The 15507-nt window shown below is 44.4% G+C and overlaps 1 protein-coding gene and 1 long non-coding RNA gene across 2 annotated transcripts in view; one reads left to right on the top strand and one right to left on the bottom strand.

Moving 5' to 3' along the window:
- The window catches only part of LOC149524495 (uncharacterized), a 73860-nt gene extending 72186 nt beyond the window's left edge, over positions 1-1674 (bottom strand). Inside the window, exon 1 of the long non-coding RNA XR_016349389.1 lies at positions 1559-1674. This is a non-coding gene — a long non-coding RNA (uncharacterized LOC149524495). The remainder of the gene's footprint in view (positions 1-1558) is intronic.
- Positions 1675-1748: 74 nt separating this feature from the next.
- GRPEL1 (GrpE like 1, mitochondrial) lies at positions 1749-14370 on the top strand. The gene is made up of 4 exons (XM_075930792.2): positions 1749-1887; positions 9675-9843; positions 10798-10879; positions 13645-14370. The coding sequence occupies exons 1-4, from the start codon at positions 1814-1816 to the stop codon at positions 13989-13991; spliced, it is 672 nt and encodes a 223-aa protein (XP_075786907.2). The 5' UTR covers positions 1749-1813; the 3' UTR covers positions 13992-14370.
- Positions 14371-15507: the final 1137 nt, after the last annotated feature.

Consider the following 15507-nt stretch of genomic DNA (forward strand, 5'->3'; position numbering starts at 1 on the left):
CGGAATAAGGCTTATGCCCGAGAGGGAGCAGAATAGTTTTTCCGGAATAGCGGCTGATTTTGTACAGTAGAGCATCGTTGCTTTTCCGGAAATTCAAGGGCCAGTGTAGACAGCTCGCAGCTTATTCCGGAAAAGCGGCTGATTTTCCGGAATAAGTGGCCCAATGTAGACACAGCCCATGTGTTTATGCTGTTCACATTTGGAGACTCATATGTGGAACAAATGGAAAAGAAACTTTAATATTCTTAAATAAAAGCATAGATTCTAGATGACAGTTGTGCATATATTAGGGTTTGGTCTGCAGCTACAGCCATAGGATTGTACTTAAACCTAATGAATTATGCAATGCTATACATGGAACAGAGTAGAACATTAATTATTGATGCATTGCCAGCTGTTTCACAGAAACATTGTTTCTCATATATTGTCTGAACTGGGTCATGACTTTACTTGCCTGTCCCTATTCTTAAATTTCAAAATAAAATAAAGGGGAGGAACTGACCAACTTCCACACCAAATGTTCTAATTATCCCATATTCTGACTATCCCACTACCTTTTCTCACTGTATTGTTATTTAAATAGCCTACACTTATATAGAATGGCTTTATGTCACACTTTGTAAGGGTGGGTTACATTTATATCACAGCAATCTCAATCAGGGTCAGGAGAACAAAGAATCGCTGCCCTAGAGAGGCCAGTAATTACAATAAAGTAAAGATGGACTAGTTTTCATAAGTTAGTAGCTTTAGAGGTCAGACTTATCTTAAATGACCAGCATGATAACTAATGCTAAATCTCGGTCTAACCAGATAAAGTCTTCAGTTCTCATCTCTCTGTATCTATACATTCAAACTAAGCACTATATTTCCTAAGACCAGATAACCAAAATGGAAGTACAGGGACACTGGGAGAAAAAAGGATATACCTTACCTAGATACAATTTTACATAGCAAATTAGATTATGTCTGTATTTATGGTAACCTGTACACTACACACCCACTTAGCACTGGTATATGTAGCAGCATGGGTAAAATGAAGTGGATAAACACACTAGAACTTTAGGGTGTGTTCCTTACACAGATCTAGATACACCCAAGCAACAATGTAGTGACTGGTGCTATTATTAACAATGTAGCCTCCCACTGTCTGACCTACCCTGAGAAAGACACGGGCCTTGGGGAAAAGCTGCATCAGTTTCCCCACTGCCAGAGCCTTTCATTGCTGCCTGTAGCTATGCTACCCTATATACACCACAGCTAGCCTAGCAAAGCTCCTCGCTCCCAATGCACTCCACTAGCCTCCTTGGCTTTTTAAGCTGGGGCAACTCTGGGGCAGAGAGAACCACAGGAGGTTCCCGCACCACAGACAGACCTGGATGAGGCAAGGGGAGGGGAGACCAAAGCCCTGCCTTAGGCCAGCCTAGGGGCTTTGAGTCCCTTTCCCCAGGGAGCCCTGAAGGGCCTGAGCCCAGCAGTGCAGGAAGAGGGCAAAGCCAGCCCTTCCCTCACCTCCCCATAGGCCCCGCCCCCTTCCCCAGTGACCACGCCCATCGCTCACCAGCGGGCCCGCCCCTGAGCGAAGGCTACCCAGAGTCGTCTGCGACCTTTCAACTTCTTCTCCCGCAAGCGTGCTAAGAGCCAGGGAGGGGGCAGGCCCCGCCCCCAGAGGAGGCCGCCCCAGCTGATTGGAGCACGGTCCCGTCACTCCCGGGCCAGGCGGGGTGCCTGGCCCGCTGATTGGGCCGCGGCTCGGCCGTGACCCCCAGGGCATTCGGCGCAGAGCGAGCCGCGCGCACTCAGCGCGGAGGGAGCCATGGCGGCGGCGGCTCGGTGCGTGCGGCTGCTGCTGAGGCCGCGGTGCTACCCGCTGCTGAGCTGCCCGCCACGGTAAGGGCGGGGCTGCGACTCCGCTGCGCTCCGGGCCCGCGGGCGGACGGGAGGGGCTTGGCGGGCGGCGCTGGCCCCGCCGTCGTTCCTGCGGGGGGGCGCTTCCCCGGCCCCCCAGGGGTCCCCGCCTGCGAGCCCGTAGGCCCGGCTCTCCGAGCTGCGGCTTCGCGCCCGACCTGGGCTTTATAGGCACGGCGGTGGGGAAGCCCCGCCCACAGCAGGGCCGCTGCCCGCACCACCGCGTCCCTCCCCAGGGCTCGGCCCCTCTTTTCCCGTGGCCGAGAGAGGCTCCCGGAGAAGGGACGAGGGGTGGCTCCCTGGCAGGGCCCGAGCGGGGCGTAAAAAGTTCTGGGCCCGCCAGAGATGGGGAGTCCCGCGCTGACTCCAGGGAAGGCAAGGTTGGCTTGAGGGGACGGCGTTGTGCAGCTCCATGGTGGCTTGTCTCTTTGCCATCAAGAGCAAAAACAAATCCTCCCCATGGGTGGGCAAGGTTCAAGCATGACCCGCTTATTGGGAGGCAGGCAGTGCATGTGAGGGAAATCATGTGAGAAGTGTCCCGCAGGGAGCTGCACAAAACTCTGACGTTCTAGTGGCCACGCTTTTCACTGGTACTATAGAGGCTACAGGATTGTGTGTAATACAGTGCTTGATCTCCAGCTCAGAGGCATTTTAAATGCTTCAATAGAAAACCTTGCTATTGCCCAACTTACATGAGTCATGTAACAGCAGGGAGAAATCTCCTGTGAAAGTAAAATAAACAGTAGCTAAACCCAGTTTGCTGCTGTGCTGTCTTGACATGACTGCATGTCATGTTTCACAGCTCATGCAGTTTGGATACATTTCTGAACCAGTTGGTCAGGTAGACAAAGCAAGCTAAGCAATATATTTACTTAGTAGTTACTGTTATTCAGCTGTGGGTATGTAGAACAGGCCTGCACAACATTTTGCATGTGGCCCGCAGGGGCTCACTGTGTAGCCTGTGACAACTACACACGGTGTGGCCCCATCCGATCAGCTGGCCAGGCAGAGGAGCGGAGCACCACCGGGGAGGGGGAAGTGCAGTGATTCTTGCCGCTGGGCTGCCTGCGTGCAGCTCTGGCATGAGGAGGTGGGGCGCGAGCTAGAAGGCAGGACGCTGGCGGACTCCAGGATGCTGGCGTGATGTGGCGTCGTGATGTCACAGCTGGCAACCGCCGGATTAAAAAAGGCTCCTGCAGCCCCGCAAACCGGAAGGCAAAAGCCAGGTAGGGGAGGGGAAGGGGCTTGTGCTGAGGGGATGGGGGCAGGTCAGGAGAAACGGGAGGCACCAAGGGACAGGATGCAGGAGAGACACATGCCCCAGGGCCAACTGGAAACAATGAGGAAAAGGGCAGGAGGGGAGGTGTCAGTGGGAGGGGGGGACAAGGTGATGCTGGGAGAGGAGAGGGTAAGGGCATTGGGAGCAGTATGTTGTGCAGCCCTGATTTAATTAAAAAATTCTTAATAAAGTTTCACCCCACCCCCCCAAACCTACCCTTGCGGCTAGGGTTGCCAGGAGTCTGGTTTTGTACCGGACAGTCCGGTATTTGCACGCTCTGTCCAGCTGCACACTGGACGGAAGCCTGATGGCGCCTCCTGTGGTTGCGTGCTGAAGCCGGATGGTGTGAGGCTTTTTTTGTATGCCCAACACATGGGGGGGGGAGGGGGGTTCCCCTTGACAAACATTTTTAGTCCGCGTGTTTGGTATTTTTTGGGAGAGCATCTGGCAACCCTATTTGCGGCCCGCAGCTGTTTTCTTTGGAGTAATATGGCTCTTGCCGCTTTCCAAGCTGTGCAGGCCTGATCTGGAACAAGGATGCTTCATTTCCTAAAAGAGATCACAGGTTGGCATGAAGAGACTCAGATAACTCAAACTCAGGTTAATCAGCTGCATCTATATTTATTAAGACATCTAAATAAGGCTTTTAGTTTTTAAGTTATCACTGCTCTATAGCCACAATGCTTCTGAAATAAATGTAGTCAAACTTTACTAATTCTGGGTCACTGAGAAAGAAAATGATGCTTAAAATTGTTGATTGGCTCTAGTTTTCAAGATATGCTATTGGGTCAGTATATATGACCCTTGACTTGCGAATGGCGGAGGATTAAGTGAGTTATAAAGGAAAGGAATCTCAATTTAAACCAGAAATGACTAAAATACATCTTTGACTAGATCTATGAATAAATCTGACTGGGTTTGGACAGTACTTGCTTTTTAGTCAAAACAATGAATGATGCAATCTGAAGCTGGTATTGCATCATACATGATATGAATTGCATCATGTTATTCCTAGAAGTCATGGATGATGCAATCATAACGAAGCTTACATCACTCTGCTGAACAAATTGCCCTATATCAGCTCTAGAAATCATACAGTGTCGTACTCTCTCATTTGTCAGTGTTTGATTTTGCAAAGGGACACATTTCTGTTTAGCCAAAGTGAGCAGAGACGCCTCGTACTTGTGTGAACAGTGCAGATAACTTCTGCTATGTTTGTGGTGAAGTGACTTTTGCATCACAAAAGCGCAGTATAACCACGATGGTTAAGAAAGCCTATCAACTTTATTTTGGCTGCAAAACTGGAGATCAGGACAAGAGGTGGGCCCCACACATATCCTGCAACACTTGCGCAACAAATCTTCGCTGGTGGTTGAACAGGAAAAGGAAATCTATGCCTTTTGCAGTGCCAATGATTTGGAGAGAGCCAACAGATCATACCAGCAATTGTTACTTCTGCATGGTGCCTCCAGTTGGGAAAGGTGTGTCAAAGAAGAAAAAAGTGGATTGTGCATTATCCAAACATTCCATCAGCTATACCCCCAGTACCCCACGGAGAAGGACTGCCGGTTCCTGATGCACCAGAATCATTCTCACTTGAGTCAGACAAGGAAGAGGATGAAACTTCTGGTCCTGAACCATCAATGTCACAGGACCCACATTTTCTCCCATCCTCCTCCTCTGAACCACACCTCATAACACAAGGTAAACTGAATGACCTTGTCAGGGATTTGGAACTACCCAAGAGTAAGGCAGAGCTGTTGGGCTCCAGACTACAGCAGTGGAATCTCCTGGCAGGTGATGTTAGGGTTTCCATGTTCTGTGACCGTCAAAAGGATCTTGTCCCATTCTTCTTCATGGAAGGTGTTCTTGTAGCCTGCAACAACATCGATGGTGCAATGGCAGCCCTCAACATCGTTCACGATCCAGATGAATGGAGACTGTTCATTGATTCATCGAAGACGAGTCTTAAAGCTGTTTTGCTGCATAATGGCAATGTTTTGCCATCAATTCCAGTTGGTCATGCGGAGATGGAAATGGTGGAGATGCTCAATGATTTCTTTGTTTTGGTCTTCACCGAGAAGTCTGGAGGTGTGCCTAACGTAGTGAATACAAGCAGAGAGAGGGTAAGTTTAGAAGATAGGATACACAAAGAACAAGTTAAAAATCACTTAGGAAAGTTAGATGTCAGCAAGTCACCAGGTCCTGATGAAATGCATCCCAGGATACTCAAGGAGCTGATAGAGGAGGTATCTGAGCCTTTAGCTATGATCTTTGAAAAATCATGGCAGACAGGGGAGATTCCAGAAGACTGGAAAAGGGCAAATATTGTGCCCATCTATAAAAAGGGGAATAAGAACAACCCAGGAAACTACAGACCGGTCAGTTTAACGTCTGTCCCAGGGAAGATAATGGAGCAGGTAATTAAGGAAATCATATGCAAACACTTGGAAGGTAATAAAATGATAGGGAATAGCCAGCATGGGTTTGTGAAGAACAAGTCATGCCAAACTAATCTGATAGCTTTCTTTGATAGGATAACGAGCCTTGTGGATAAGGGAGAAGCGGTGGATGTCATATACCTAGACTTTAGTAAGGCATTTGATACGGTCTCGCATGATATTCTTATTGATAAACTAGGCAAATATAACTTAGATAGGGCCACGATAAGGTGGGTGCATAATTGGCTGGATAACCGTAGTCAGAGAGTTGTTGTTAACGGTTCTAAATCCTGCTGGAAAGGGATAACAAGTGGAGTTCCGCAAGGGTCTGTTTTGGGACCCGTACTGTTCAATATCTTCATCAATGATGTAGATATTGGGATAGAGGGTACGCTTATTAAGTTTGCAGATGATACCAAACTGGGTGGGGTTGCAACTTCTTTGGAGGATAGGGACATAATTCAAAATGACCTTAGCAAGTTAGAGAAATGGTCAGAGGTAAACAGGATGAGGTTTAATAAAGAGAAATGCGAAGTGCTCCACTTAGGAAGGAACAATCAGTTCCATACATACAAGATGGGAAGCGACTGTCTAGGAAGGAGCATGGCGGAAAGGGATCTAGGGGTCATAGTGGACCACAAGTTGAATATGAGTCAACAGTGTGATGCTGTTGCAAAAAAAGCAAATATGATTCTAGGTTGTATCAACAGGTGTGTTGTAAGCAAAACTCGTGAAGTCATTCTGCCGCTCTACTCTGCACTAGTTAGGCCTCAGATTAGTACTGTGTCCAGTTCTGGGTGCCACATTTCAAGAAAGATGTGGAGAAATTGGAAAGGGTACAGAGAAGAGCGACAAGAATGATTAAAGGTTTAGAGAACATGACCTATGAAGCCAGGCTTCATGAACTGGGCTTTAGTTTGGAAAAAAGAAGATTAAGGGGGGACATGATAGCGGTTTTCAAATATCTAAAAGGGTGTCACAAGGAGGAAGGAGAAAATTTGTTCCTCTTGGTTTCTGAGGACAGGACAAGGAGTAATGGGCTTAAAGTGCAGCAGGGGAGGTTTAGATTGGACATTAGGAAAAAATTCCTAACTGTCAGGGTGGTCAAATATTGGAATAAATTGCCAAGGGAGGTGGTGGAATCTCCCTCTCTGGAGATATTTAAGAACAGGTTAGATAGACATCTGTCAGGGATGGTGTAGACGGAGCTTGGTCCTGCCTTGAGGGCGGGGGGCTGGACTCGATGACCTCTCGATGTCCCTTCCAGTCCTATGATTCTATGATTCTATGCAGTCCATATGAAGGAAACCTATGACAACATGAAACAACTTTTGAGGTGCATAAACTATGACCAACATCAGTGGCAGCTTTGTGGCGATTTGAAGGTTGTTGCTCTCTTGCTTGGTCTGCAGGCTGGATACACAGAGTACTACTGTTTTCTCTACGAATGGGATAGTCGTGCAAGAGATTCCCACTACATCAAGATAGATTAGCTACTGCGACAGTCATTGGAGCCTGGGAGGAAAAGTGTTCAGAATCCACCACTTGTTGAATCAAGGAAGATTTTGTTACCACCCTTACGCATCAAGCTGGGTCTGACGAAGAAGTTTGTCAAGGCCATGGACAAAATACAAGCAGCTTTCAAGTACCTCCGTGGAAAATTTCCAAGGTTAAGTGAAGCTAAAATAAAGGAAGGTGTCTTTGTTGGTCCTCAGATTCGTGAACTTCTTCGAGAGGATGCATTTGACCATGTACTGCGTGGCAAGGAAAAGACGACATGGAAAGCCTTCCAATTAGTGGCAATAAACTTTTTTCAGAAACAACAAGGCAGACAACTACAGGTTGGTGAAAAACCTCCTCAAGGCATGCAAAAGCCTTGGTTGCAACATGTCACTAAAGATACATTTTTTGCACTCTTATCTAGATTTTTTTTTTCCCACAAACTGCAGAGCAGTGAGCGACGAGCACGGCGAGCGATTTCACCAGGACATTGCAACAATGGAGAAACGCTATCAGGGCAAATGGAGCCCATCAATGCTTGCAGACTATTGCTGGACAGTGACAAGAGATGCTCCATTTAATGAATACAAGAGACAAGCCAAGAAGCGCCAAATAGACACTGAATAGGGCTAAACTATGTACATAATAGTTTTTTGCCTTTTGTTTCATAATAAATTTTATTTATGTAACCCTTTTCCTGATTTTTAAAGTGTTACATAAACAGGACAGGTGAAATATTATCATGTAAAGCAACCATAAACACATGAAAAGACCTAGGTTTACAATTGATGATTAAAACTATCTACACAATATACATAGACGTAAAATGTAAAAACTTAAATATCTTGGAAACAGTAGCCAATCAGTTGTTTTAATTGCCATATTTGAATTCAGCACATCAAAATACATAAAATGTGCTATTTATTATCTCTGAAGCAGACAACTTCTAAAAAATTGTATACCAGTGTTATTAATTTTGAGGCAGAGTAAGAAGGAGGTGTTCTAAACATATGAGCTGCATCTAGACTGGCAAGTTTTTCCGCAAAAGCAGTTGCTTTTGCGGAAAAACTTGCCAGCTGTCTACGCTTGAATTTCTGCAAGAACACTGACGATCCCATGTAAGATTCTCAGTGTTCTTGCAGAAATGATATGCTGCTACCATTCGGGCAAAAGCCCTCTTGCGCAAATGCTTTTGCGCAAGAGGGCCAGTGTAGAGAACGCGGTATTGTTTTGCGCAAAAAAGCCCCAATCGTGAAAATGGCGATCAGGGGTTTTTTTGCGCAAAACCGCGTCTAGATTGGCACAGATGCTTTTCCGCAAAAAGTGCTTTTGTGGAAAAGCGTCCGTGCCAATCTAGACGCTCTTTTTCGCAAATGCTTTTAACGTAAAAACTTTAAAAGCATTTGCGGAAAATCTAGACATAGCCATGGGCTGCATCTACACTGCAGGCTTTTTGTGCAAGAATGGTTATTCTTGCGCAAAAACTTGCGGTGCATCTACACTACATGCGTGTCTACACTGTGTGCATTATTGCTCAAGTAAATTTACAGTAGAGCATTGGAACAGAAGGCTTCTTGTGCAAGAGCTATTCCTCTCCCCACGAGGAATAAGCCCTCTTGCGCAAGAAGGCAGTGTGGATGGACAAGTGTGGACACTCTCTTGTGCAAGAAACCCCTATAGCTAAAATGGCCATCAGAGCTTTCTTGCTCAAGAGAGTGTCCACACTGCCATGGACGCTCTTGTGCCCGGCTCAGTTCTAGCTCAAACTGGGTCCGTGACCTACCCCAGTTTCAGCTCTGCATTTTCAAGTGTATTAAGAGCTGGCTGAGCAGGCAGCCCACCACAGTTCTGGCTTGTGTTGGACCCCGCCCCATCCCCAGAAAGGATCTGCTGCTGCCTCTCTCAGAAGCACAGGGCGACAGGCAGCTGGTCCACGGAGGGAGCTGGTTTTTAAATTGCCTCCGCTTGTGGACTAGCTCCCACCTGGCACCCCGTGCTGCTGCCTCTGATATAGTGGGTGGCTGCCAGCCCTGCCCCTTCCCCAAGGGATTATAGAATAGTTGAGTAACCGATTATTAACCGATATCGAACATCCCTAATGTGAACAGTGGCTTGCAGGAGTGTAACCTTTGTTACTTCACAAATAATTTTTCAGGCTTTAGGATGGCAGTTTCTTCTATATGTGTTCAACATAAGAACAGCCAAACTGGGTCAGACCAAGGTCCAGCTAGTCCAGTATCCTGTCTTCCAACAGTGGCCAGTGCCAGATGCCCCAGAGGGAGTGAACAGAACAGGGAATCATCATGTGATCCCTCTCCTGTCATCCATTTCCTGCCTCTGACAAACAGACACCATTCGCTAGGGACACCATTCGCACCCATGCTAGCTGATAGCCATTGATGGACCTAACCTCCATGAATTTATCTGATTCTTTTTTGAATGCTGTTAAAGTCCTGGTCTTCGCAAGGCAAATCAAGTGTCCAGTATGTCCAAAAACCATTAATATTTCCTATGATGAGTAGCTGACTAATGCTGTATGTTTGCTTTAGCACTTCTCCACGGTTGCTTTGCATAGCAACACAACAGAAAAGCACTGGACAGAATTTAGAAGATGACCAGAGTCAGAGCCAGAATGAGCCAAAGGCTGAACTGAACTCTCCTGAGAAGATATTAATTGAAGAGAAAGCCAAACTTGAAGAGCAATTAAAAGAAATTACAGTAAGGGTCTTTTGATCAGCCAGCATACCTTAGGCAAAGTATGAAGTTCCAGCTACACAAGCTGTAAACAAGCTGGATAAGAATATGTAGCAGTTAGATCATGAATGAAATATTACAGGTTTGGATTACACTAATTGGACTCTTCCCTTTAAAAGTTTAGTCCATTATTAATACATGTTCTTTTTGCTGGGAACAATCTGCTCATAGATTCTCTGGGCTTCAGTTTCAATCTAGAAAAATGTGGGGAGTAATACTCATCACTGAGGCCTGGGACTGTAAGCTACTTTCTTTACTCAAATTGATTCTCCTTGGCCTGTCTTTTTCTCTTTTAGTAATCCTGGAATTTTAAGCTTTTTTATTATTATTATTATTATTATTATTTATAGAATTAAATCTGAGAGAGGTGCTTATATTGATATCAATAGCAGTGGCATGAGCGATGATTAACATATGAATGTGTTCTGCAGAGTAGGTATGTAAAATCCTGTTTAATTGGCTAACTGACATTTGGGAGCCTTAAATACCTCAATGGAGTTAGGCCTGACAGAGTGGAAGCACATCTGTTCTTCCCATGCCACTGCCTTATATCTCCTCCTTTCCCCAAGTCCCCTTAAAATATCAACAACAAAAAACTAATTGTGGGCAAAAGAGTGAACACAGCAGTACTGATTTCCTCCCTCCCCGTTTTTTTCCATCTGTCAAATGAAGCTAATACATGCCTACATCACAAAGACATAAGGATCAGTCTTCGTACACTCATTTCAAGTGCTTAGAACAAATAGTTTGGAGTTTAATGTAACTTTTAATAACATAATAAACCACAGGGCCTAGCTTGTTAAACTGTGCCTTTGTAATGAAATTAATAAAATGAGAGCCTTGGTTTAAATTATTGGCATGCAGTATACTGGCTGCATTGGGATATCTTCTGCAAATATGCTTTATCTTCTTCCCCAGGACAAGTACAAGCGAGCTCTGGCAGATACAGAAAACTTGAGGCAAAGAAGCCAGAAATTGGTAGAAGAAGCAAAGTTATATGGTGGGTGGAAACTTTGTGTGCCTGTGTTGTATTGAGATACTGTAGTACTAACTTGAAAGCCACAGCTTGGAAATTCAGAGCGGATGTTGCCACTTGCTCACAAAGCCTGTCATTTGGAACTCCCAAATATTTTGCAAATCCTTGTTACAATGTGTTGCTGAGAGCATGAAATGTTAGACAGTGTCCTGATATAAATTTAAAGTGATTTGAGATGCTTCAGCATCATTATGATTTCACTGGATGGGTGTAAAACTTTATGGCTGTGTCTCGACTGGCAAATTTTTCCACAAAAGCAGCTGCTTTTGCAGAAAAACTTGCTAGCTGTCTACACTGGCCGCTTGAATTTCCGCAAGAACACTGACGATCTCATGTAAGAAATCAGTGCTTCTTGCGGAAATACTATGCTGCTCCCATATGGGCAAAAGTCCTTTTGCGCAAAAAGGCCAGTGTAGACAGCTCAGATTTGTTTTGCGCAAAAAAGCCCCAATCGTGAAAATGGCGATCGGGCTTTTTTTGCGCAAAAGTGCATCTAGATTGGCACGGACGCTTTTCCGCAAAAAGTGCTTTTGCGGAAAAGCGTCCGTGCCAATCTAGACGCTCTTTTCCACAAATGCTTTTAACGGAAAACTTTTCCGTTAAAAGCATTTCCGGAAAATCATGCCAGTGTAGATGTAGCCTATGAGTTCTAGAAGCATTAGATTTAGATGCACTCAATTGCCTGATGACTACAAAATTTTCCAGAAACTTATAAGTAAATGAGTTATAATGGCACTTGTACACGGACATGATATATAATCTTCATGATTGGATCTGCATTTGTTGAATGTATTGTGGCATTATTATACAGATTTCACAAGGAAAGTATTTACCAGAGTGCAATGAAATGTTGCTTCTACTAGGAAAGATGTAGCTCAACTTTGAAAGTCCCAGGGGCCACAGTGATACTCTCAGCACATGCAGAAGGCCTCAACTTAAGTGTGGTTGCATATACATGAAAATACATATGCAAATAGCTTCTTTCATACTGACATGCATAAATACAAGGATTAAGGCAAGACTATAAAACATGCAGGCCCCATTTAAGTCAGTTCTGCTGATATTAACAAAATGCAATATTTACCCGATTTCTACCCATATGACAGCATTTTTAATGAGCAATGACAGCCTGAATTCTCTTCCTTTTTCCTAGGTTCCTTTCCACCCCCTTTCAACTTAAATTTGAGTACAAGAGATCTGAAACCAGTAGTATTCAACTACTTGCTTTCTTATTAATATGTTAAAGTAAATAGATTTTTCAGAGTGCTGAGCACATGGAGGTAACACCAACTTCAGAGTGCTAATAGTGCTCAGTGTCTTTTAATGTTATGCCATCTAGGTAGATCATGCTAGAGTGTAGGCATTTCGGAGACACAGTGTGGATTTTAGTCATCTACCAACTTAAGGGACAGCCAAGCAGAGATCTTGTGGATTACAGTGGTGCCTAAATCTGGGTTTTAAGTTCCTTTTTGGATCTGATCCTACATGATGCGTATCCATAATTATTTCATCTTCTTTCCTAACTTACTGTTGATAAAATATATCAGTATGAGCTATTAGGGTAACATTAGTTTAACTCCTCAGTTAAAGCCTAAAAACAACATGGCCAGTTAATTAAATATTAAAAAGAAGCAGACTTGGGGTGTGTCTAGACTACAGGGTTTTGTCGACAAAAGTGGACTTTTGTCGACAAAACTATACCTGCGTCCACACTACCGCTGAGTTCTGTCGATATAACGTCGACAGAACTCAGCAGTTTTGTCGACGCTGGTAAACCTCATTTTACAAGGCATAACGCCTTCTGTCGACAGAAGCCTGTAGTCTAGACGTACCCTTAGTGAAGTTCAACACCACTCAGAACTGTTTTACAATTTCCATGAGCATATGAATACATTAATTTGAAATTCACTCCTCACAAGCATCCTTCTTAGTATGGTGCTTAGTAGGGATGTTAAATTGCGGGTAATTGACTAATCGAATAGTTGATGCATTTTGCATTGACTAGTCAAAGGTGGAAACGCCCTGTTGCTACACTTTAAAGGTCAAAGTGCCACATGGAGCCTGAGGTCAGCTGGGGACTCCATGCTGATCCTGGGCTCCATGTGGTGTTGCCACAGGAGCCCGAAGTCAGGCTTCCTATGGTGTTTCAAAGCAGCAGGCCGCATGGAGCCCGGGGTCAGCAGGAGAGACCCCACAGGCAGGGCCGGATTAAGACCTTTAGAGGCCCTAAGCACTGAAAAGATTATGGTTGTGGCCCCCCCCATGTAATTCAAAATAAAAACAATACTATACTGTAAATTTTTTTTTTTGTGCCCCTGCTTTGCTGGTGCCCTGAGCACATGCTTAGTCTGCCTATTGGGTAATCCAGCCCTGCCCATGGGTTCCCACAGCAGCGTTTCAAAGCAGCAGCGCTGCATGGAGTCTGGGGTCTGGCACGCAGTGCTGCTGCTTTGAAATACCCTCTCTTCTCTCTCTCCCTCCACCCCTTGCTGATAGACTAGTCCTTCACATCCCTAGTGCTTAGTAGGAATTTCCATTGATTAGTCAATAAGGGTGCTTCCACTTTGAAATGAAGCAAGAGCCCATCTGGCTGTTGCTACAATTCAAAGGCAGAAGTGCTGTGTAGCACTCCTAGCACATTGGGTTTTTTTAATATAAATTTAACTATCTCCCTTAACAAGTATTAATTTGATTTTGCTTGTGATTTATGGCTGTTCATCTCATTATAGGGATTCAGAGCTTCTGCAAGGACTTATTAGAAGTTGCTGACATTTTGGAAAAAGCAACTGAGAGTGTTCCAAAAGAGGCGCTCAAGGAAGAAAACCCTCATCTGAAGAACCTGTATGATGGTCTTGTCATGACAGAAGTGCAGATTCAAAAAGTATTCAAAAAACATGGCCTGCTCAAACTGAATCCTGTTGGAGCCAAGTTTGATCCCTATGAACATGAAGCTTTGTTCCATGCTCCCATGGAAGGGAAGGAGCCTGGCTCTATTGCATTAGTATCCAAGGTTGGCTATAAGCTGCATGGGCGTACCTTGAGGCCTGCCTTGGTGGGGGTTGTGAAAGAAGCTTAGTGGCTCAATTTATAAGAATTAAAAATGCCATACAACTATTAGATGGCTCAATAGTTTTCCTCTTCCAACATGCTTACCCCCCCCCCCCCCCCATTCTCACACTCTCTGCGAAAGGCTTAAATTAAACCAGTGAATCTGAGGAAATGCTGAAATTGCATTTCTTAAGGGACCATGAATCTGACTTCACAGAATTTTTTTGTAGTTTGCACATAAGAAGCAGAGCTGACAAGAGCTATTACATCAGATGTGTTTTGGATAACATTTTATCTGTAATAATCCTGGCTACTGAGGGTATATTAAGTTGAAACAAACATACCTACAGGAAAGGGCCTGGTAACAGTTGGATTACTATCTGGAATGAAGAACAATTTGATGTGTGTCTCGTGTTGCATTTCCTAATATCACAGTAGTATCTGAAACCATACTTGCATTTAGTTGTCTGCAGGTGTCCTCACCAGTTTTCACAAAGGAGATGTGGTAATCAGCTGCTTGTTCACTTGTTTGTGTCATGTGTCTATTTCCTGTAATAGGGTCTTTGAACAGCAAAAGTTTAAACACCTTAGGGATTCCAGATTTAAGAAGTTGTAAATTAAAATGGGGGGGGGGGGGAGAAAGGAGGAGGACTGGCTTCATAGATATTTTTAATATTTGTATGCTGTATATTTTATTGAAAAAGCCATTTAATATATGTATGGCATTGGACAGGATTTTTCCTATAGCTACTTCAAATCTCTGGATTTTTTTTAAATCAGTTTGCTATGCAAATTTTATTTGCAACTGTATTGAAGGTCAAAATAGCAACCACCAGAAAAGTTAAGTATATAAAAGTAGTTTTGGTATCTGTTACCCTTTTATAATTCATGTGGCTGTCAAAATAACAATCAAACAACATAAATGAATACTTTATTTACATGCATTAGTAAAACTTACTTTCCTGCAAGGACACCTATGCTTTTACTAGAAACCATACTAAATGCAACTCATGATAGTTTACTTTTGTTATTTATTAGTTTTGTATTTTAGTCTTGATTGATTCTGCTAGCTTGAAAGCCACATCAGTGCTCCTATGTTAGCCACTCATATCTGAGGTGATAACCATACCAATCCCCTGCTCCTTGGTCAAAAAGTACCAGTGGCGTATATAACACGCATCCTCACAATCCACCCATTGGACACAGAGCATAGGCTATTCAAATGCACTCAATAGAGTCCTAACGGTTGCCACTGGTGTCTAGGGTAAAACTTTGTGTCTTTGATTGGAGCAATTAGGTCAATGCTGAGCACTCTTTAAAAATGTTGGTTTGTGGTTATAGGAGTGTGTTTCCTTAAGCCCTGTGAGTTAACTTTGGAGAATTCTTATTTTTACTTACTGGACTGCCTCTATACATGTATTCTCTAAACCAGGGCTGAGCAAAATGCAGCTCGAAGTCAGCGGATCCAGCTTGCAGACCACCTTGCTAGGACCCTCAGGCACACAGCTGCTGCAGGTTTAAAGCACAGTCCAGCAGCTCTCTGC

This window comes from Pelodiscus sinensis, chromosome 4 (assembly GCF_052426305.1).
Source record: "Pelodiscus sinensis isolate ZL-2025 chromosome 4, ASM5242630v1, whole genome shotgun sequence".
Lineage (NCBI taxonomy): Eukaryota > Metazoa > Chordata > Testudines > Trionychidae > Pelodiscus > Pelodiscus sinensis.